This window comes from Hibiscus syriacus, unplaced genomic scaffold (assembly GCF_006381635.1).
Source record: "Hibiscus syriacus cultivar Baekdansim isolate YM2019G1 unplaced genomic scaffold, ASM638163v2 tig00113124_pilon, whole genome shotgun sequence".
NCBI lineage: Eukaryota > Viridiplantae > Streptophyta > Magnoliopsida > Malvales > Malvaceae > Hibiscus > Hibiscus syriacus.
Genome location: NW_024063444.1, coordinates 1,007,489 through 1,031,816, shown reverse-complemented (window position 1 = coordinate 1,031,816; position 24,328 = coordinate 1,007,489). Strand labels below are relative to the sequence as shown.

Genomic DNA, 24,328 nt, shown 5'->3' with positions numbered 1-24,328 from the left:
CTAAACATCCATCAATCTACTATCTCGCATAATCAAATAATGTCAGGTCAATTAGTTTAACGTGTCACATCAACATTCTGTTACTCAGTAACAAGATTAATGATCGAGTGATCGATTTGTATAAAACAATGACTTCAGTGATCAAATTATTATTTTTAAAACTTCAGTGATCAAATTATTATTTTTAAAACTTCAGTGATCAAACCATTATTTTTGGAACTTACGTACTAAAAAATTTACTTTAATGACCATTTATGTGGATTTCCCAAGAAAAAAACGGAATTCTTGATTCATTAGGGTTTAGGGTTCTTATGTTTTGCCGCCAGAGTTTCGGATAGTTCAGAACCAACCTTTTACTGATTTGCAGGTCAAAAAATGAGAGGATTACAGCTGCCGTTGAGCCAAACGCAACGAACACGACTTCAAAGAGCATTCGAAAAGCTTCAGTCTCTCTCTTCGAAGGCCAATTCAGACGCTTCGGTTACCGTCGCCGATACGATTCCCGTCAACTACGAAGACGCTTTTCTCAAGTACGTCCAGCACGCAAAATTACTCAGTTAAGCTGTATCTTGATTTTATATACAAATAGATTTAACTCTTTTTTTTTCTTTTCTGAAATTTTTGAAGGGGGCATGGAACAACGGAACTCAATGGCGAATTGGTGGCAACTGTGTGTGGCGTGGTGGAGCGCATCAACAAACTGGTCTATGTTCGCGGCTTACGCGCTAGGTATTCTAAAAAATCTGACTCTTCAATCCAAATGTAATTTTCTCTCTCTTTTTTTTTTATTTATGAGGAATTTGATTAATTTGAAATGTGAAATCTTTTAGGTACAAGCCAGAGGTTGGGGATATTGTAGTGGGACGTGTAGTTGAGGTAATGTCTTAAAACGCAAGAAAAATACTTTCACCATTTCTAAATACGCACATATATCTTGGAAACAAACTTAAATCAATTTGGCAGCTTTATAAAATTTGTGTAGCTTTCTTTTGGGTTTTTTAGGTTGCTCAAAAGAGGTGGAGATTGGAAATCAATTTCAGCCAAGATGCCATTTTAATGCTTTCCTCGATGAACATGCCTGATGGTATTCAGGTGACTTGTATGTTGATTGTAACTTGTACTACCCTTTGAAGCGAAACTAAGACTAGGATGGATCTCTTAAACTATTCAGTTGAAAGCGGGGAGAATATGTGCTGAAATGGATGCTTAAGTTCAGTAATCCTTATGTATCCCTAGATTAGCACAACTGTTTTAGTCGGCCTTCCATCATTTTTTTGATGTTTCAGAACATTCATAGGTTGGCTCTCATGACTGACATATTCCACAGAGTCCAACAGTTATATGTAACCCTGTGTCCAGTGTGAGGGGAAATGTTTATGATGGCTGCTTTTTTATGTGATATGCGTACTAAACCCAGAGTTCTGTTACTAGTATAAGTTTTTGCTTCCACTGCTTACAATTGTTATTGTTTTAAATTTCACTATTGATTCTTTTTGTTAGAGGCGGCGAACTGCTTTGGATGAACTAAACATGCGTAGTATCTTTGAAGAGAATGATGTTGTCTGTGTAAGTCCAGCGGCCAACTTATTTGTTTATTGTTTATAAAGTTTGTATGTGACAACAGATAGAATAAAATGATAAACATTCTTTCTCTCTCAGGCTGAGGTTCGTAATTTCCAGCATGATGGCAGCTTACAACTCCAAGCAAGAAGTCAAAAGTATGGAAAGGTATCTACTTAGGAAGTCTTTGTTTATTCCTTCTGCTTTGGTCTTGCTTTTTATAAAAAAAATTCATGTTTTTCTCCAAAACAAGCAATATGTGACAATAGAATGAGATTATAAGCTTTTTTATGTCACAGTTCATGAAAAATATTATAAATCAGAATAAATTGCAGGAGTAATGATTTAGCTGTCCTCTGATTGTTTCTTTTTCTTTCCCTTTTTATATTTAGCGAAGTTGTAACTTTCTTACACCAAGAATTTTAGTGCTGCAAGGCAAATATTTATGTGCAATGTATCCAAATGCTTTAACTTGGTCATGGAATTGGGTGGGATAATTCCACAAAACATGCTGTAAAAAAGGGGAGAAGTATTTAGGTTATTAGGAACTTTTGTTTTTTTCTGATATAAGGTATCAAGACATAATAAAAGGTGGTTGTATTTCTGTGAATCCTTTCATACAGATGCAATCTTTGCATTTCATAAGCCTTGCTATAAATTTTGTTTCTTTAATTAGTTTTTTCAATGCGATACTCAATATGCCTTGCATTTCTATGATATTAAAGCTGTTCCTGATGTAATTCACATGTACAGCTTGAGAAGGGCCAATTGCTCATAATTGATCCTTACCTAGTGAAGAAAAGCAAATCACATTTCCATCACCTTGAACAATTTGGAATTGACTTGATACTCGGGCGCAATGGATTCATTTGGGTTGGTGAACATGTCGAAACCAGAGACAGTATGGTAGTGGATAAACCTAATAGTTCTGAACAATCCATGGTTCTTGAAGAAAGAAACCAAACTCATACCCCTCTAGAGATGAGGCAGAACATATGCAGAGTTGCAAACGCTGTCCGCGTATTGTCTACTTTAGGCTTCAGTATGGATGCAGATTTGATCATGGAGACCGTTGAGTTGAGCAGCTCACTGAAAATCGATATACATGACATGCTAGGATCAGAGTTTCATGTTCTGGTTGCTGAAAGGGAAGCCGAGCGGAGAAGCTTGATGGGAAAGCGGAGAAGATGATGTGATATTTGGTTGTAAACAGTTCTTGTTCAAGGTAATATTGCTAATCTGTTCTAATGTAGGGGTTTATATGGAAATTTAATGGTTTTCACCTGAGATTGCAAAATTACCATGCAGTTTAGAGGTTTATATGCTTGTGCCTTTTTTTTAAGGTGATTAATTATGGTTAAAACTCACGTTATCTTAAATTGTAAAGATACAAATATCGACCATTAATTTTCTCACGGCTAGATGAGCTTGACTCAATTTTCTGTGTAGCTGTTTATATACTTGTTAATGGAGTTGCGTGTTTTGTTCACTTAAACACTGTCCAATTTATCCTCTTCATTATAAAATCAAGCTTAAGTTGAAGCCATGAAGGAACCAAATTGAATTTAAATTATACATTATTAATGTTATTCGTATAAAATATATTATGTTTGTAAAGGCAAATTCTGTCACACCCCAAAATAGGGTCTAAAATTCTCTTAAATTTTTTTAGGACTAAATTGAATTTTAATTATATTTGGGGATCAAAGTGAAATTTTGATTAAATTTTGATTAAATTTGGATCTAAATTCAAAAAGAAACTAAAGATGGAGGATCTTTGGAATGATTTTATCATTTTCTTTTTTAGGGTTTATATAACCCAAAATCAAAAAAATTAAGTTTATTTTTTCTCTCTCCAAAAATTTCCTCTTATAGAAAGAAATTTTTTATCGTTGCTCCGTTTTCGACTCTTCTCGTACCGTGTTTCTTGTATCGTCCCGAGTCCGTCGGTGTTCTTATCTCCGATGTTGTCGGCGTGTGAGGGGGTGAGGAAGATAAAGTTTTCGACATTTCGAAATCGAGCTCTCCGTCGTTCACCATTGTGAACCGAGTTTGGTAAGTGTCTCAAAACCCCTTAAAAAACAATTAGGAATTTTTTTGACCCTGTAGCGCCCCCTACTGCCCCTATGTGTGGGGAAAGTCCATCGTCTGGTGGACTACTTGGAAATGGGCCGACCCGACCCGCTAACCCGAACAGCCTGCCCGACCCGATCCAACATGAACCGTTGAGCGTTGACTTTAACCAAAAAGTCAAAATCTTTGAAAAGTCGTATTATATATTTTTCGACGTCCTGGGTCTGATTTAGAAGTCTGTTTTGCCAAATTCTAACCCGAAAGACCGAATTGATCCGTTAATCCGAAAATGCTTAGTGTTTTTAGCATTTTTGCTTAATTTTTTAGGATTTGATCATGGAATTGATTTGAGAATATATTTTTATGAAGATACTCGTGTTTCACACGACCGAGGGTCGATTAGATCAGGTGTTTCCCGTTCATCAGATCCGCTTGATCCGCATTTTACGAGAGTTACCCGTAGGTTTCCGTAAATTGTTTAAATAAAGGTTAAAATTATTCATATTAGGATTCCGATATAGATTTTCCAATTCGTAAGATCTAGCGTTGTCGTTGATCATGGTTGACAAACTTAGTAGTAGGTTTCCCTATCATACTACTCAGATCGATACAGATGTGTTTCATGTTGGTGTTACATTACTATTTTCAACTATCTATCTGAATTGTTTGAGATTTTTGATAATACTGAATATTTTTACGACACAATACATTATTTTCGGAACAAGGCTTATCTGATATCTTATTTATTGTATATTTCTGATATGATATCTGGATTATTGTATTTTATTATCTGATTTCTGAAAATAAAATATTTTCATGTTTTAATGGATTAAACTACCGTTCTCATTCGACTACATACATGTTATTTAATTGGGGGTATTATTGGAGGAAGTATCTCAGGCCTAGTCTATGAATTGTAAGACCTTACCGTTTTGTGCAGGCTCATCTACTTTGTGCACAAGATAAGACCTTACCGCAGGCTCCTCGGCTTTGTGCTCAGGGTAAGTCCTTACTGTAGGCTCCTCTACTTTGTGCACATGATAAGACCTTACCGCAGGCTCCTATGCTTTGTGCACAGGGTAAGCCCTTATTGGGTGTACAGGTGGGTGTATGGTTATGGGGAACCTACACATTCTGGTGATCGGACGGGGGTAGTGTTAATGTTTTTAAAACATGTTTGATAAATCAATTTTACTGAAATATTTTATCTGTATGTTTTTATACACCGTAAGGAGCACACTGAGCTTTTTAGCTCATTCCGTAAATTTTAACCTTTTCAGTTAATACCAGACTAGGCTAGCAGACTTGGCATCAGGAGAATCGACTACTCCTACTTTTGTACTATTGTATATCTCTATATGCCTTTGTTATACTTTGGTGACACGTGTTTTGCTACTGTCTTGATATATTTGTATTACCAGTATTTTGTTTCGTAAATGTTTCATACGATTTTCTGATATATGTATATATATATGTTTATCGTATGAATCCTTATTATGGATAAATTTCATATAATGATGTTATATGGATTTTAACGTTGTTTTAATTATGAAAATAATTTCTCAAAACGATATGTGATCGCTTAGATTTGGGCATAACGTCCAGGTCAGGTCTAGGGGGTTACACTTGATGGTATCATAGCTTTCGGGTTTAAACACTTGGACTGTGGATGAGTCCAAAAATCTAGATTTTCAAGATATTTTTCAAAACCCATGTCACCTTATTTTATGAGTTTAAATATATTTGAGGTTACTGATGCTAGTCTAACTTAGGTTCAAATTTTTTCTGTAGAGCCTTGTAGATTTACTCGATTAGTGGACTAGAGGTCGTAGGCCATGCCGTGGCCATGGTCAAGGGTGAGTGTCTCGACCTTCTATTATGACAGATGATACTATGTCACCTCGAGATCCTTCTGTCCCGTATATAGGTCCGTCTATTTCTAGAGATGATTCAGTTACTCCTGCGAGAGACCCTCCCGTCACTGAGGACGAGGATACTGACATGGATAAGGATGTCATTAATAGAGTAGTCTTTTGCATTTTCAGGAGAGCTGCTAGAGTCCTTGGTAATATGCTTGCTGTTGAGATTTTGAAGTCTTTGGTAACTGTTGGAGTAGTTCATTTCGAATGCATTACTGGTGGACCTCTGACTGAAGCTGAGTATTGGTTAGAGGATACAGAAAGGATTATGGATGAGATGGATTTGAGGTCTGAGCAAAAGTTAAAGGGCCCCCTAACTATGCTAAAGAAATAGAGTTTTCAGTGGTGGCAATTGATTTGCAGTAGTATTTCGGGAAATCAGTTGACTTGGGATCTTTTAAAGGCTCGTTTTCAAAATCACTATATCAGAGATAGATATTTGTAGGAGTCAAACTAGAAATTTCAGAATTTGGATTAGTGTGATATGTCTGTTATGGACAATGAGACTGAGTTCATCAGAGTGAGATGTTATGTTACTGGACTTGTTGACACTGAATCAGATCGGTATTTCAGGTTCGAGAATGGACACATGTATGAGATCAGGATTCGAGTTGCTACCCACCAAGAAAGGAACTTTGATACCTTAGTTGAGATAGCCAAGACCGCCGAGGAGATAGAGCGAGTGGGTATGGAGCGTAGGAGAGATCAAGATCTAGACCGATTTAGGAGGCTTTCTTGTTCCGTTGATTCTTCTGCACGCCCCAGCAAGAGAGGCAAGGGTGAGTCTTTTTAGAAAGGTGGTGGAGTGCCATGCCTGTGGCGTCAGGTTTGTTGGGATTTTCGGAAGCTCGAATCGACAACCGGAACGGCTTGCAAAGAGGGATCGGAACGGTTTTGTGTTTAGGGAGTAAAGAGATTGAAAGATAGAGAATTGCACATCGATTTATAGTGGTTCGACTTTCTCAATCAAAGCCTACTTCCACTACCTCAGCTCCTCACCAAGGATTTTCCAACAAAATCACTAATTTGTTCTTTCTTTTGAGGATAAAGAGTAACCTTACAAACTCCCTAGTTTTTCCGGGCTAAACTAGAACCTTTCCCTAGCTTTTACACGGGCTAAGCTAGAACATTTCCCCTTTACAAAAGAATAAAAGATGTAAACAAGAAAACCTCTCTAAGGTAGGTGTTTACAAGATTGAGCTCACAAGAACAAAATATTTACAAGAGAAAGATGAATAAGATTGAAAAACTCTTCTCTTGTGTTTGATTGCTTGGATAATTGTTCTCTTACTTCTTCAAGTGTCCTTAACTTGTATTTATAGCTTGGAATGTGTTTGAAATCGTATATAGTCGTTGGGAATGTTTTGGAGCCGTTTGGGGATGAGAAACAATTAATAAAACAACTTGGAGCGTGGGGGGAATCGGTACCCCTCATAGGGAATCGGTTCCCTAAGTGCAATCTATTTTTGACCGTTACACAGAGGGGGAATCGGTACCCCTGGGGGGAATCTGTATCCCCTGGGGGGAATCTGTACCCCCTGGACATTCTGTTTTCTCGGAGCCAAAAACCTACAGGGGGAATCTGTACCCCCTGGACAATCTGATTTTTCTTGGCTTTGAAACGGTTCGAAATACTTTGTAAAACTGTTTTAAAAATAGTTTAAGTATAAAACATAATTTTACACTTTAGTAAGAATTAAAATGAACTTTGAAACACTTGGATTAATATTTTGATATTCAAATAATTACATCGAATATACTTAGAAAATCTTTTGTAAAATCTTAAAATTCATTTAACTTAATTTGTTATATCGAAACATCAAAATGTTTTCAACAATCTCCCCCTTTTTGATATAACAAAACATTTGAGTAATTTTAAGATTTTGAAATTAAGTTTGAAATTTCTCCCCATTACTTTAACACTTCTCCCCTTTAACACCTTAACACTTCTCCCACTTTTTGTTAAATCAAAAAGACTCTAATCTTTAAAGTTCAAAATAACTTTAGAGAGTAAGTAGTAAATTTGACATTTTAAAAATCATTTGAAAAATCAAAGCTCCCCATCAATAAATGCATTCCAAATAAAATTATGCTTTTAGGATCTTGACACTTAAACAAAATTGAATTTCAACAAAGAATAACAAACATGTTAGTAGCACAAGAAATTCAATACATTCAAGTCTAAAATACTTTATGCAATATCAATTATTGAAATTAAGTGCATATGCATAAAATTTTTCAAAAATGTTATGCATTTGAAAATTTTGATATCAATTGTTAGAGAGATATCATTTTCATTTAAACCACATGCATAAACATTTAATTTTAGGTCAAAAAATTTAAAATTTATAAAATCAAAACATTTGAAAAGTTGATATCAATTGTTAGAGAGATATCATTTGCATTAAAATCAATTTTGACCAAAATTTCTTATGATGAACTAAAAATTAAAAAAATCATTAAAACTTTAAAATGTTCATCATAAAACCTTTTTAACATACATGAGATTAAAACAATAATGTATAATTATTTAAAAACAAAACTCATGCATGCTTAAAATCAAATGAGCAACCAAATAACTAAAATTTAAAACATTAAGCTTAGAGGTTACCAATTCCTTTTCATGTGTGGCTAGAGCATCTTGAATATCATCATTTTCATCACAATTGCTTCCACAAACCTACAAGAGACATTTAAGTAGATTTTGGTATCCAAATTACTTTGGATCCTTGGACGTTAGTTTTAATGCCCCTTGTTCCTTTCGGAACCCATACTTGCCTAATTTTAAAACTTTTTTCATTCTTCAAAGGAAAAGTATGTTCCAAATGACCATGATAATGGCAATCTGAGCATTTTGCCATTTTTAAACATAATAGATTGTTTTTAGAAATTAATTATTTTCTTTTGTTAAGCTTTCAAGCTTAACTTCTAACTCAAAATTTTTCTTTTCTAAATCATTTATTTTGATTTTTGAAAGTTCTAAATCATTTTTCAAAATCAACTCTAGCTTTCAAAATCGATTTATTTTCAATTTTGAGTTTTTAAATTAATTTTGTATATTTGGAATTCATGGTCTCAAATCCCAAATACAACCTATTACAAGCATCTTGTAACTCATCAAAAGTAAATGAATTAAATTCATTTGAGTTAGAAGATACCTCGGGTTCTTCAAGAGCCATTAGAGACACCACCTTTGTTGGTTCTTCTTTCTTGTTTCCATGGATTTCATCGAGCTTATTCCAAAGCTCCTTGGTGCTTGAACATGAAGAAACTCCTTCATAGATTTCAGGACCAAATGCACACAACATCATGTGCATGGCCTTAGCATTAAGTTGAGCTTTCTTCCGTTCTTTGTCACTCCGCTTCTTCTCCTTCTTCTTTAGAGAAGAGTAGTCGTTCTCGATTATCTCCCATGCATCAAGATCATTGGATTGGATGAATACCTTCATTAATTTCTTCCAATGACGATAGTTGTCTCCATTGAAGTATGGAGGCTTGTCCGTTGGTAGGGATTTTTTCATGTGGAACGAGCTGGAGGTGGAAGCTATCTTCTCGGTTGTGTCGGGAATTGGTAGAGCTTCTTCTAGGATCGTCTTAAGATGGTTAAACCTTCTTAACGAGTTAGACTCTGATGCCAATTGTTGGGATTTTCGGAAGCTCGAATCGATAACTGGAACGGTTTGTAAAGAGGGGTCAGAACGGTTTTGTGTTTAGGGAGTAAGGAGATTGAAAGATAGAGAATTGCACAACGATTTATAATGGTTCAACTTTCTCAATCAAAGTCTATGTCCACTACCTTAGCTTCTCACCAAGGATTTTCCAACAAATTCACTAATTTGTTCTTTCTTTTGAGGATAAAGAGTAACCTTACAAACTCCCTAATTTTTTCGGGCTAAACTAGAACCTTTCCCTAGCTTTTACACGGGCTAAGCTAGAACCTTTCCCCTTTACAAAAGGATAAAAGATGTAAACAAGAAAACCTCTCTAAGGTAGGTGTTTACAAGATTGAGCTCACAAGAACAAAATATTTATAAGAGAAAGATGAAATAAGATTGAAAAACTATTCTCTTGTGTTTGATTGCTTGGATAGTTGTTCTCTTACTTCTTCAAGTGTCATTAGTTTGTATTTATAGCTTGGAATGTGTTTGAAGTCGTATATAGTCGTTGGGGATGTTTTGGAGCAGTTTGGGGATGAGAAACAATTAATAAAATAGCTTGGAGCGTGGGGGGAATCGGTACCCCCTCATAGGGAATCGGTTCCCTAAGTGCAATATGTTTTTGACCGTTAGACAGGGGGAATCGATACCCCCTGGGGGGGAATCTGTTCCCCCTGGGGGGAATCGGTACCCCCTGGGGGGAATCTGTACCCCCTGGACATTCTATTTTCTTGGAGCCAAAAACCTGCAGGGGAATCTGTACCCCCTGGGGAGAATCTGTACCCCCTGGACAATCTGATTTTTCTTGGCTTTGACACGGTTCGAAATACTTTGTAAAATTGTTTTAAAAACAGTTTAAGTATAAAACATAATTTTACACTTTAGTAAGGATTAAAATGAACTTTGAAACACTTGGAGTAATATTTTGATATTCAAATAATTACATTGAATATACTTAGAAAATCTTTTGTAAAAGCTTAAAATTCATTTAACTTAATTTGTTATATCGAAACATCAAAATGTTTTCAACAAGGTTCTTCAGCTGTTTTGCCTTCTAGACATAGTGGTTCTTCTGGGTCGCAACCTTAGTCGTCATGTAAGTATTATGGGAAACGTCATTTTGGTGAATGCATGAGGAAATTGGGTATCTATTTTAGATGTAGTTCTGGTGATCATCTTTTGTGGGATTGTCCAGAGTCATCTCCTATAATTTAGACACCAGCTCGTACTCCCGCTCGTACTCAGAGTACAGTTCAGACTCCAACAGGGGGTCATAGTCAGGAGAGAGCATCGGGATTGGGTAGTATAGACTGAGCTTCTTAGAGTAGGGGTCCAGCCAGATTTGAGGACAGACAGCCTGGGTTGGTTTACGCTGCTAGACATCGACAAGACCACGATGAGCCTGATGTGATTGTAGGTACTGTTACTATTCATCCAATTCCTTACTTTGCATTGTTTGATAATGGTTCTACCCATTCCTATGTGTCGTATTCCATTTATGAGGGTCTTAATATCTTTGTTGAGAATACTGAGAATTCGGTGACAGTTCAAAGTCCTGTAGATCAGTCCATAGAGTTAGATCGTGTTTTTAGAGGGTATCTTATAGAGATCCATGGGGAGATCTTTCTGGCCGACCTGATGGAGTTACCTTTGGAAGAGTTTGAGTTAATTCTTGGCATGGATTGGTTGAACAAGCATCGAGTTAATCTCAATTGTGAGACCAAGAGAGTGGTTTTGAAGACTCCGGATAACCGAAAGATTGTGATGATCGGGGAACGTCGTGGATTCCTGACGAATGTTGTGTCGACATTGGTAGCTGAGAGTGTAACACCCCTGACCCGTACCCGACCCTGATACGACTCTGAGGTGTCACATTAACTTCTAACTATTTGACTCTCTAAAAATTTGACTAAAATTTGTCTTTTATTAAACAATTAAAAACATTTTTTTACAAAACATATCAGAGCATCTATAATTTAAAACATTTTAAGTACATGCCAACAACATCTTAAAGAACAAAAGCATATACAATTCACATTTTTCTGATCTGATAGTCTTCACAGGTATGATGTCCTTCCCTTACTTATTCGACTTACTCCTTAAAGCTTTTTGCACCTACGTGTGAAACAATCACACGCTAAGTCTATGACTTAGTGAGGCATAATGAGTATATTAAAACAATAACATTTATGTTAATTTCAAAATAACATTAAGTACGAAAAACACTATACTATTCACATTTTATAACATATATTATTAAACATTGATTACTTTATATCTATTTGACACTTGATTTTTTTACATTTCCTTAAAAAAAATTCATATAAAATCAATAAATACTCCATTAACATTATAATATTGTTACTTATTTTTCAAAATATATCAAGTTTGTTTTATTTGCCCAACGTATATTGCTGAGAACTTAAGGTATGTGAGTACATTGAGGTTGTGCACTAATGCAGTCACAACTGCTCACATAATTTGCACTGAAGTGCCACATATTTGTCCCGAATGACCACATAGATTTGTCCCGAAGAAACACATAGAACCCTTAACTCTTGGCATGCCAACTATACCCCTAATTCTCATAAAATATACTTTTTGCTTATTCCATATAATTAAATCGCATTTATTATTCAAGAGGTCTTTTATTCTCATAGATCATATTTCGAGTATAATAATTCCACATAAACTAAGATCTCTTAGCACATATTCACATAGAACATCTCACATAAAACATTTACTCATAGCATTTACCATAGCACTATTCAAATTATCATTTATTCATATAAAACATATACAAATAGGTCATATACTTATAGTATTTCATATAGAATTATTCAAATTATCATATACAAATAGTTTGGGTAATTCATACCCAAAAATTATAACATAATAAAAATCATTTTATTCAAGTTAAAAATATATTTTATAACATAATACAAATCATTTATTCAAAAACATTCGAGGTTGGCTTATCACAAGTTGCCTTCCAATCGCATAAAATAAGTAAGTTGCATTAACCTTTTTGCCTCACTTAAGCCCTAAGCAACTCTTTTTCACTTCGTTTAGCATTTACTTTCGATCAAAAAAATAATAAGAATAAAAATAATTTCAATGTTAAATAAATATTAAATAATAAATTATGATTTTTTTTGAATATTTAATTATTAATAAATAGATGCATTTGACTTAAAGTTTATTTTGATATAAAATCAAATATTATAATGTATATAGGGATGGGCATAGGGCGGGGTGGGCCAGTTTTTTGGTTGCCCCGATTCCGACTCGAAAATACATTATTTATACCCGGCCCCTACCCCCTCAGTAAATTTTAGCTTTTCTCCCGCCATGATTTTTAGATTAAAGTCCCGATCCGACCCAAATATATCAATATTTTAAAATAATTAAAATAATGTATTTTATAATAATTTTAATAATTAAATAATATATTTTAATATTATAAAAATAAAAATATTAAAAATTATATATATATATAACAGAGTCGTATCAGTAACTTTTCACTTTAAACACGGTTCCACCCCGCCCCGAACCTACTTATTATGTAACTTGTCCCGCTCCGCCCCAAATCTCAAATTAAAAAAAAAAAACCCACACCTCTGGTCGGGTTCACGTTAAGGGTACGGGATGAATTAGACCATTTGTTTACTTAGCAACCAATAAGTGGATGATAAATAGAGTTAATTCTATCATTTGACACTTGAATTTATCATTTTTTACAAAACGATCCATATTAAATGACTTAAAAATAATAAACAAATTAATTTTCAACTAAATTATTTAATTTATTTAAAATTATAAAAAATTGTAATATTGAATCCACATAATATTTTTAGACATTTGACATCGATTTAATAAATATAGGTATCAAATATGTAATGTTTGACAAAAATATATAACAATTTGGTTAAAAAGAAAATACAGATACGATATCTGTAAAAGTGAAAAATTAAGTACCAAATGTGTAATGTTTCACAAGTATAGGTACCAAATTGATTAAAAAAACACAAGTACCACATTTATACTGGTTAAACAAAATTAATCAGTGACTGTGAAGGATTCAATTTTTATGTCCTATCAAATTCACTCACCTGGCTTATGTGCTTCTGCTTTGCAGTTACTCATTTATAAAGAAACCCATCATCTTTCCCTTAATTAATCATCTGATTAAGACAATAATCGCATATTTAGTTTTCGTCCCCTCGTCTCACTTGATTTCTCCTATAAATAACCTCCCACAGCCTCACTTTCTTCATTCACTCAACGTTTTGTAATTCAACTATTTACTTGAAAAAAGACATATAATGGCATTCAGAGATTTGTTTCATCCCTTGGTCCTTGTTTCCTGCCTTTTGGCTAGCGTAGCATTCGCAAGGCAACTCTCCATCCCCGGCAAACCAGGCCACATACTAGCGCCAAGGCTCGACGATAATCAAGGCTTTGCCGAGTGCTGGAACGCACTAAATGAGTTGAAATCGTGCACCGATGAGATTATTCTGTTCTTGGTTGATGGTCACACTGATATCGACTCCGAGTGTTGTCGTTCGATCGAGATTGTCACCCGTAATTGTTGGCCTACCATACTCACTTCCCTTGGTTTCACATATGAGGAAAGCAACATTCTCAGAGGCTACTGTGATGCATCTCCTGGTCCTGGACCTGCGACTGCTGCTGCGGCACCAACTTTTACTGGCTCCCCTGTTAGTCCAGTGCCTGCAGTTTAAAGAAATCGGCATTTGGAATGTTCGAGTTTTACACGTATTTCTTCGTGTTTGAGTTGTAATAAAGGTTTGAATAAATTGAACTGAAGTTATAATATTGCTTAATCATGCAAGGGTTTAGGTGCCTAATGAGTTAAGTTAAATAAAGTTACTAAACATTTTATCCTACACCAAACACCTTTAAATTAACACTATATATATATATATAATTAGTATCTATTTATGCAAAGTAAAAACCTCTTAGTTTTTGTACTGATAGCTAATAGTTTAATCCAGTAGTTGGTTTGACCAATTAATTTGAGAAACTGATTTGATTAACTGTTTATATAGAATTGTTTGGTAAAATTTAACTGTTAGCTGATAGTTGATATGAGTAAAATGACAAATAAATGTACGATACATTTAGTTGTTAAGTACATATATATTTTATAATATTTTAATCTTTATTGGGGTGAAATTATTCAAATAAAATACTTTTGACAGTGAAATAAAAATTTCTTAAGAAAATTAGTGAATATTTTTAAAATTTTGAATATGTTTTTAAAATTTAATATTTACAAATATTAATATTATGAGATTGATACAGACTATTAAATTTGTATAAAATATCAACACTACTTTTTTTAACTTTCATATTTTACTATATTTTCTTAACTAAAATATATTTGAGAATCTATAACTAAAAAATAGAATAATAAAATAAAATTTCAGCTTAAATATATTAGGATGAAGGCTATTTTATTATATTAGGTTTTATAAAAATAAGGTTAAATATGTTATTTAACACCTTATTTTACAATCAGTTTTTATAAATTGTTGGATTTTTCAGTGTTTTCATTTTCATTTTGCATAATAAGTTCTTTCAAAAAGATGTTTATCAAACACTAAAATTGAAGGGTTTAACTACCAATCAGTTATTCATACTTAAATAATCAAAAAAAAATCTTCAAAAAGTTGTTTGTCAAACACCCTTTATCGTGGAACCCGAATCCGAGGCCCTGGAAAGCTGCTATTTAAGCTCAAGATGTTCTTCATGCTACACAGCTCTGTAAATCGGGATTCTTGCAGCTAATTTAGACAGATAACAAAGAATCAAAACCCAACACCAATTGATCTTAGTAGCAAAACGGAGAACGAGGGTCAGAGATGCAAGATATTACAAAGAACTCGTGATAGTTTACACCAGCCTTGGATGAGAGAATCACGCTCCTTTCTTCAAAAGCTATGCATGTATTCAGTGTTGCAAATAAAACCCTGTTTTTGATTTATTTATTTTTTTAACCGTGATGACTAATGAATAAAAAAAAAAGATATTTAAGTATTATATTCATAGTTGACGACTCAATAAAAATAGTCCAAAAATCATTCGCGTGTATTACCTCAATTTTTTTTATCAACTCATGGGGAACGAGGCCTTGTTTTAGAATTTGAAAAAAAAATTAACCCGATTAAGTGATCTCAATACTTTAAAGTTTTTTTTAGAAGTTATTTGTTCAAGTAGTTACATTTATTTTATCAATAATTAAGAAAAATCTTATAATAGTCTTATACTACTAAAAAAAAGGATAAAGTACACAAATAGTCTCCGACTATAAGATGTTTTATTGATTATTTTGACTATTAAAAGTTATAAAATGATTATAAGATATCGCTTTGTTTAATCTATTGACTATTAAAATTTATAAAATGACCACTTGGCTATTCATATGTTCCCAACTCGTTTTTTTATTACAAAACATATGGTTGTTTGAGTTTAACGTTAACATAATGATTGAGATATAATAATCGTTTAAGATTCTACGATGATATTTTATTATATTCTAGTTAATATGTTAATGTCTAATTTAGATTACCATTAATTTTTTAACGAAAAAAATTTAGAACGTATAAATAGTCGAGTGATCATTTTATAACTTTTAATAATAAAAATAATAATAAAATAATATCTTATAATTGAAAGATTATATTATAACTTTAAAAAATAATATCTTATAATTGAAATATTATGTTATAACTTTTAATAATACGTAGACAGAATGAAGTAACACTAGACAACAGAAAGACCATTTGTACGTTATCCTGAAAAATGAAAACAAATGTTAGAGAATCAATTCAATGGGTGCCTGCAACATAATTAATTAATTAATACCCCTCATATCCAAAATTTTCTCGCTTGTCGCCTTTCTACAAACTAAAAGATCATCAAAAGTTGTAAATAGTAAAAATATATAATATTTTATTCGAATTAATTACTAAATTTTATATTGATAATAAAACAAATAAAACTTCCCCTATCACCTATCTCTCTCTCCCCTCCTTAAATTCCCTTTTTCCAACGTTCAACACCCCAGAACTAAAGGAATGCTTGGTGCTACAAAATCCAAATTACCTTCATCGTTAAAAATGAAGCTTTTTATCAAAAGCATAAATCAGTCAACAATGGAATTGGAAACACTAATCTTCAAGTTTTTGCCCTTTTTTTAATTAATATTGAGCCTCAAGAAACCAAAGGTATACACATAAATTAATAAATTCTTCCTATTAAACAACACTGGAAAAATAAAAATGATTCACACCCAACACCTAGAAACAAAGCAACACAACCGAAGAAGAGACCAAGAAAACATAGATCAAGATAAGGAAACCAAAATGCAGCGCCCAGTTTCTCTTGAACTTGGCAAAGTAAGTTTCTGGCGGTTCCTGGTAATGAATCTGGAACTCACCTTCTTCCCCGAACCCATCAACGAACTCCCCATTGTTGACCCTAATCTTCATTTCCCTCAGCTTATCTGTAGCCAACCCCAGCGTCAGCTTGTGGCACCGTCTCTGGTACTTGAACCCATTGATGCACCTCAGCGTCTGAGCCACCGAGACATAGAAGATAAGATGCGAAAGTGAGAGCAAAGTGATGGGTGCCCAGCAATGACGGCATTGGAGACGAGTGGACTGAGCTTGAGCCATGAAGACGAGGGCTAAGAAGAGGAAGAAGAGCTGGAAAAGCTTGTGGAGCTCTTTCTTTTGGAGGTCGATGGCTCGTTTCTTTTCGAGGGTCTTCTCGAAGTGGAGTTGGATTATGGTGTTTAAGGCTTGGAGAGCAGTTTCTATGGGGATCGTTGGGTGTTGTGTTGGCTCGTAGTCCGCCATTGATGGCCAGAGGAGAGGGAGGGAGGGGATGGGGGGTAATGCCGTGAGGTTTGAGAAATGAGTGGCGCTGGGATCTCGAGGGTTATGTGATGGTGGAGAGAGGGTTTGGATCTGAAGCCTGAATGAATGATTGCAGTAGTATCATTGGGAACCCATGGTGTAAAACTGTATACTTACTTGGGATTCTTGGTTTATCAATGTTGTTGAGATCTGACATGTGAGTTCGTCAATTCCAATTTTTTACAGTTAAACCCAGTTTAATTTTTTTATTCATTCAATTCAGGCTGTGACCTTGAATTCAATGTTTTTCTTTTCAAAGAATGGCATGGTAAACCGTGTTATAAAAATAATAATTTCATAAGTGAATTTCAAATGATGATAAATCTCTTAAGTTTATTTTTAGACTTTTAAGGTGCGTTTGGTTCACGGAATGTAAGATTACTAGTGGGAATAAAAGATTACCAGGGAATAGGATTACTGGGAATGTTGTATTTTGTGTTTGGTTGGTTTAGCAGGAATGTAAGATTACCGTGTTTGGTTAAAGGAATAAAAAATTATTAGAATGTATATTTGACCAAATTGTCCTTATTATATATTTGTATAATATTACAAATTGTAAAATATTTATATATTTTCTTTAAAAAATTAAATTCATAATATTTATATAATTTTTTTACAAAATTAAAAATATAAAAAAGGTTTAATGAAAGGGTAAAAAAAATTTAACCTTTGAACTTCATATAAAATTTTAATTATAGATTTTTTTTTGTAAATCTAAAATAATTTAAGGATAAATTTGTAGTTTAACCTTCGTAAAATTTTTATTATTCAATGACAGAAGAATGATATTTTTGAAAAAAATAAAAAATTATGGGCATTTTAGTCCAAAACACCGATAATGTTACAATACCTAAGGGAAGAGAGGTAATGACATTCCCGGTAATATACCCCAAAAAATCTACTATTGGTAATAAAACATTACCGGGAATAAGATTCCCGGCCAACTAAATATGGGAATGTAAGATTCCCACAATCCTTGAACCAAACACCCCCTTAAGGCAAAGCTTTATTCAAAGAGTTTATTTATTTTTTATCTAATTCAATTCCGAAATAAAAAATCCATATCCTATATAAATATTTATACACATTAAATAAAATATATAAAAAGAGATTATATTAAATATCTTGAATTACATAAAAATTAATTATATTATTATTTTAGGACTGAGTAAGAATTTTCAACACTTTTTTCCTAAAAAGACAAATCATAATAAAGTTCATCATATTAGAATCAAATACCAACCCTCAAGTCAAACCCATAATTTATCTTGATTGCACTCTACTCATTTAGATAATGTGGAGATCGCAGGCAATCCACTCCATATCAGACCGTGATTGATCGTCGACACCTAAATCCTAAGGATATGGATTCTGAATCATGGGATCATTTCGAACGCTACCGTCAAATTCAAATCAAATCCTAAAAACATTTGAATGGAAAGATTTCAAAACCCGGAATCCAATTATAATTTCCATGACCGTTTTATGACCGCAAACTGACACTAATTTAAATTTTGCTCGTACAATACAATAGCTATTAACATTAATGTTCTTCCCCAACAATCTCTTAATCTAACCCAAACAACCTCAACCCATTGATGTTCTGAGGGGGGGGACCTTGAACAGTAAAATTAAACAAGAAACAATCATCATCCTCATCAATTGTCTGTCCATCGTCATATCTAGACCGCTATCTTCCAAATGAAGGTATCACCAGCAAGCATCACCAGGTCGTAACTTATAAAAAGGATGTCTTATATATAAACCCAAGGTACACCATCCTTCACACTTCCCCACATCAACCAGATTTTCTCACTTGAAACAAAATAAGGCAACTAAATTGGAAATGTAACTTACCATCGACCTAATTTAAAAACTTAGAAGCACTTCCTGTGGACAATAGATGGACCAGATTCATCGTACTCACCCTTGGAAATCCACATCTGATGCAACAGGTAAGGCAAGAAAGTCAGTCTTGGGCAGTGAATGTATAAAATGAGAGTGAGTAAAATACTTCAAATATACTCCACCTGTTGGAAGGTACTGAGCGATGCCAAGATAGATCCTCCGATCCAGACACTGTACTTTCTCTCAGGCGGTGCAACCACCTTAATCTTCATGCTGCTTGGTGCAAGGGCAGTTATCTCCTTGCTCATACGGTCTGCAATACCAGGAAACATGGTTGAACCACCACTGAGCACGATGTTACCGTAAAGATCCTTCCTGATATCAACATCACACTTCATGATAGAATTGTAGGTAGTTTCATGGATTCCAGCAGCTTCCATCCCAATGAGTGATGGCTGGAAGAGAACTTCTGGACAACGGAATCTCTCAGCTCCAATAGTAATCACTTGGCCATCAGGCAATTCATAGTTCTTCTCAACGGAAGAGCTGCTCTTGGCTGTCTCCAGTTCCTGCTCATAGTCCAGGGCAACATAAGCTAGCTTCTCCTTCATGTCACGGACAATTTCCCGTTCAGCAGTGGTGGTGAACATGTAACCTCTCTCAGTAAGAATCTTCATCAAAGAATCAGTGAGATCACGACCAGCAAGGTCTAGACGGAGGATGGCATGTGGAAGGGCATAACCTTCATAGATTGGTACAGTGTGAGAGACGCCATCACCAGAATCCAACACAATACCTGTTCCAATAGGGTGATAATTCAGTGTTATAAGCTTGATCAGGAATGATCTATACAAAACCAGACCAACAATACCCAGAGCAATCTTAATTTAGCATCTTCCTATCAGGTCACAAAATATGAAAGGTCCAAAGTAGTCTGTATTTTAACCAACCTGTTGTACGACCACTGGCATACAAAGAGAGAACAGCCTGGATGGCAACATACATGGCAGGTACATTAAAGGTCTCAAACATAATTTGAGTCATCTTTTCTCTGTTGGCCTTGGGGTTGAGAGGTGCCTCAGTGAGCAGCACAGGGTGCTCCTCAGGAGCAACACGGAGCTCATTGTAGAATGTATGATGCCAGATCTTTTCCATATCATCCCAATTGCTGACAATACCGTGCTCAATTGGATACTTCAAAGTAAGGATACCTCTTTTGGATTGTGCTTCATCTCCTACATAGGCATCCTTCTGACCCATCCCAACCATGACACCAGTATGTCGGGGTCGACCAACAATACTGGGAAAAACTGCCCTAGGGGCATCATCACCAGCAAAACCAGCCTGTATGGTTAAACAATGCCAGATCAACCACAAAAAGTAATGCATTTTTTATGAACAAATAAATAACAATGGAGAATATAACTCAGATCCAAAAATCAACTAACCTTCACCATTCCAGTTCCATTGTCACAGACGAGGGGTTGAATGTCCTCAGCATCAGCCATAATTTACCACTACAAACAAGAATCTAAACAGTGAGTACAGAAAAAATAACATGTCAGTCTGAACTCCATATCCCTCTCAACTAATATAAGCAAACCGAATTAAAGTCAACATTCATCTCTTCAAATACATAATATCTTAGTTAGCTAGAAATCCAAAAATTTGCTGCAGCAATGGGGCAACCAAATTCAGTCAATTCTCAACATGGTTTTCAGAATTAAGCTACACTATAAACCAATGCAAAACTGTTTGAATTAATCACACAAAGAAATAAATAGTAAGATAAAAGACCATACCTAATCTCAAAAAGAAATTTTCGAAAAGCATCAAGTATTCACAATTAAAGCATTAATCAGAACAAGTAGAAAGAATATCAAGTTTAAATAAAGCTTAAAAAAACAAAGTCATTTCTCACAAGATCTATACATAAACCGAAAAATCTATTGAAGCAGACCGAGCAAAATAAAGATCGAGAAAGAAAGCAACGCAGATCAGGCTAAATCTCAACTCTCAACAACAGTCCAGTAACTTCTAGAACCCTAGATCTCAGTTCCATGACCGTCGAAACATAAAAAAGAAATCCACGAATCGGCAACATTTGAAGTGAAATCAAAGCAACACTTGACATATTTACCCGAATAAGGAAGAGCGAAGGAGTGATGGTGACGCTTTGATCTAATTTCGTCACTGTTTGTGACTGGAGAAAGCTTTGACGAGAGGATAAGAGAAAGGAAAGAAAGGGGTATTTGTACAGAGAGTTTGTGGAGGAGGTTTTGAAATGCAAATGAAATTCGGGGGAAATTGAAAATAAATTTGAAATTTAAAGGAGGGGAACCAGGGAATCATTTGAAACACCAAGCGAAGGCTTTTCCTGACATCCTCCCCTTTTTATTCAATAAGACATTCTTAAAAGAATTTTCTAGAAACATGTGTTAGGAAAATGTGAAAAAATAGTTTAGAGATATATATAGCGAATTTGCAGATGTCGGATAGTTTACTATTTTTAATATATAATTTCGTAAATAATTTTAAATTTTTAGTTAAATTTGTATCTAATTAATACGTGAATTAAAATAAAATATAAATATTAAAATGATAATAAAATTTAATTTAATAGGCTATTTAACCTTTATATTCTATGGTAATAGGGTAAAGATGAAATATCTGTGATTTAATTTAAATTTTCACGCCATACAATACAACAGACCAAAAATTGCTCATACAATATAAACTTGTTTTTACGGTTCTCCTTTCCTTTTTATTTTTTTTTTACAGTTTAAATATTTGTGAATATAGATATTAAATTGAATACATGACAAATGTTAGAGTTCAAACTATGAAGGCAAAGTAGTTTAAGTAATATTGGTGCAATTTCAACATTTTTTCTAAAACATTTAAACCGCCATATTCGCAAACACTAAATGAATCAAATACAAACACTTTCAAAAATAAACAAATGAACATGAATATACCTTAGTCGTTCAAATCTGATTTATTTACATCCCAAAATTCGAGCTATATTACTCAATTAGCTCTTGTATATGCTATTTCTAGATTTTGGCACATCTTGCGGTTGTTGATTATGCAATTTGCACAACAGTCATAAAACACCAGACCTTAGAAATGGATCATAATTGTACCATTTAGACCTCATAAAACTTCACATCTATTTGCATTTACAATCGAAGTTGGAAAAGCAATTGGCGGTTGGCACCTAAAATACCCAAACTCATTCATTTTAAATTATGGATGACAATGAGGACATAATAATCAATCAAGCCTGGCTACTATTGTATACTTTATTACATATTATTAAAGTGTGTTGTTATGGCAATGCCACTTTGTAAAGAGATATTTCTTGCACATATAACAGGAAAGAAAGGCGGGGAAAGGCAAAAAGGGTCTTCTCTTTTGTTTAGTGGGACACATATCATGGGCCACTCCTTTAAAAATTTATTAAATTATTTTTATATAGATATATAAATGAAATTTCTGCTTCGCATGTGCAAAGCTGGAATACGCCTCCTCCAGGATGGTCTTATTTGTGCTCGGACGGTGTTGTCTCTCCTATTTCCGGTAATAGCTCGATAGGTGGCGTCATTCGTGATCCAAATGGTGACTGGGCTATTGGTTTTACTAAAAGAATTGGTGCAAGTTCGCCTCTCCAAGCTGAGCTTTGGGGCATTTACCTGGGCCTCCTCCTTGCTCGTTATCTTTGTATCCCGAGACTACTTGTGCATTCAGATAACTCCCAAGCTATTAGTCTGTTGAACCAGGCTGAAGCCAATCTCCATCCGGTTCCCCTTGTTCGCGCGATAGTCGGCCTTCGTTCCCCATCCTGGGAGTTGTGCTTTCAGTGGATTCCCCGACAGAAGAATAGTGACACCGATCGTCTCGCCAAGCTTGCTCCGCTTGATCACTTTGATTTATTAATCATTTCGATTCTTTATATTATTATAGTATTTATATTTAAAGTTTATGTTAAACACATGCTTAAATATAAATATAGATATATAATCTTTTAAATGTACAAAAAAATTAAAAACTATTGAATATATATAATACTCATACCTAATTCCAAATAATAGAAAACTTTGTCTTCTTAACGTTTATCAAAATAGTCATTTTGATTGTTATTCTCTTTTTAGATTATTTTGGCTCCAATGTTTTATTTTAGAGCAAAAATACCACAAACATTTGATTAAATAGTCACTTTGTCCCTTATTCTCCTTTTTTTTAAGTAATTGACCATCGGTGTTTCATTTTAGGATTAAAAAACATATATTTTAGAGCATTAAATGTTTGTTAACTAATAATTTTCATCTATAGAGAGACTTTTTTGTCTGAAATTAGACGTTGGAGGACAAAATACTAAAAAAAGAATGAGTCAAAATGTCCGTTTTAATAAACGTTGGATACTAACTATGAAATTATACCTATAGTTTTCAGTATGATCTTTCTCTTTGTCAGAAGTATTTATGGTTTTAGCAGTAATGTATGAAAACATGTGAAATGCATGGACACATCTATGCACATTGCCAAAATGGTTGTGTATTTATATCCCTCATTGGATCCTAATATATTACTTCGTAAAGTTGGACTCTCAAATTCCATGTGACAAAAAGAATTGATCAAGTACTACCAACGCAAAACATTTGTTTCGGAATTGTTTTTTTTTTTTATCAAAACATTTTTGACCCTCAAAATTTTATTTTAAAATAAAAAAATCCATAACACTTAACTAAATAATTTTATCTTTTTTAGAGACATTTGACTACCAGTGGCTCAAGTCACCTGAGTAATGTACAGTTGGAAAGGATTTTAAGGCTTTTCGCTTGATCCAGGTATTTGGCGGTCCAGCTGAAGCCTACTAACTAATCTTGTGCGCCTTACCAATATAAATAACAATAACTCACTTACTGTCACATAGCAATAAGGTAAACAATGACAATAATATCCGGCGTCATTAAGCAATAAAGTATCATTGATATAGGTGACACCTTATGTCCCTAAGCAATCTAACATTGTTCCACCAAACATAAACATGAGAAATGATAGTTAACATTACTAAACAATCAGACTATGTAATTACAGATATCTGGATAATCTTGATGTGTATGGCATATATATATATATAAACAATTTTCCTTAAGGCCAACCAATATAGCTTAACTTCATAATCAAACATTTTCTCAACAAAAGGCACAAGTCTTTCCCCCACAAATCGCAATACTATTATTTTCAGCCATGACTCATTATTTCTTAAAGCATTACGCTTACAGGTATAACAGTTTTAATTAACTTATGATCATTAGTCATA

At 34.0% G+C, this 24,328-nt stretch overlaps 4 protein-coding genes across 6 annotated transcripts; 2 read left to right on the top strand and 2 right to left on the bottom strand.

The window, feature by feature from the left end:
• The first annotated feature begins 307 nt into the window (after window positions 1–307).
• On the top strand, window positions 308–22,662 carry LOC120185537 (exosome complex component RRP4 homolog). Of its 2 annotated transcripts, XM_039189723.1 has the most exons (9): window positions 376–530; window positions 628–729; window positions 831–876; window positions 1,003–1,092; window positions 1,501–1,566; window positions 1,660–1,728; window positions 2,314–2,815; window positions 10,345–10,352; window positions 22,652–22,662. In XM_039189723.1, exons 1-7 carry the CDS (start codon window positions 376–378, stop codon window positions 2,749–2,751), a joined length of 966 nt encoding a protein of 321 aa, XP_039045654.1. In that variant the 3' UTR covers window positions 2,752–2,815; window positions 10,345–10,352; window positions 22,652–22,662. The 2 variants fall into 2 exon arrangements, with proteins under 2 accessions (XP_039045655.1, XP_039045654.1); XM_039189724.1 differs by lacking the exons at window positions 10,345–10,352; window positions 22,652–22,662 and having other exon boundaries at window positions 308–530; window positions 2,314–2,751.
• LOC120185708 (egg cell-secreted protein 1.4-like) lies at window positions 13,534–13,953 on the top strand. Its single transcript, XM_039189855.1, has one exon. It carries the CDS (start codon window positions 13,534–13,536, stop codon window positions 13,951–13,953), a length of 420 nt encoding a protein of 139 aa, XP_039045786.1.
• LOC120185538 lies at window positions 16,503–17,236 on the bottom strand. Its single transcript, XM_039189725.1, has 2 exons — window positions 17,150–17,236; window positions 16,503–17,106 (listed from the first exon to the last, which is right to left on the bottom strand). Exon 2 carries the CDS (start codon window positions 17,092–17,094, stop codon window positions 16,534–16,536), a length of 561 nt encoding a protein of 186 aa, XP_039045656.1. The 5' UTR covers window positions 17,095–17,106; window positions 17,150–17,236; the 3' UTR covers window positions 16,503–16,533.
• LOC120185536 (actin-7-like) lies at window positions 18,603–21,240 on the bottom strand. Of its 2 annotated transcripts, XM_039189721.1 has the most exons (5): window positions 21,143–21,240; window positions 20,451–20,519; window positions 19,953–20,346; window positions 19,185–19,798; window positions 18,603–19,097 (listed from the first exon to the last, which is right to left on the bottom strand). In XM_039189721.1, exons 2-5 carry the CDS (start codon window positions 20,508–20,510, stop codon window positions 19,032–19,034), a joined length of 1,134 nt encoding a protein of 377 aa, XP_039045652.1. In that variant the 5' UTR covers window positions 20,511–20,519; window positions 21,143–21,240; the 3' UTR covers window positions 18,603–19,031. The 2 variants fall into 2 exon arrangements, with proteins under 2 accessions (XP_039045652.1, XP_039045653.1); XM_039189722.1 differs by lacking the exon at window positions 21,143–21,240 and having other exon boundaries at window positions 20,451–20,533.
• Window positions 22,663–24,328: the final 1,666 nt, after the last annotated feature.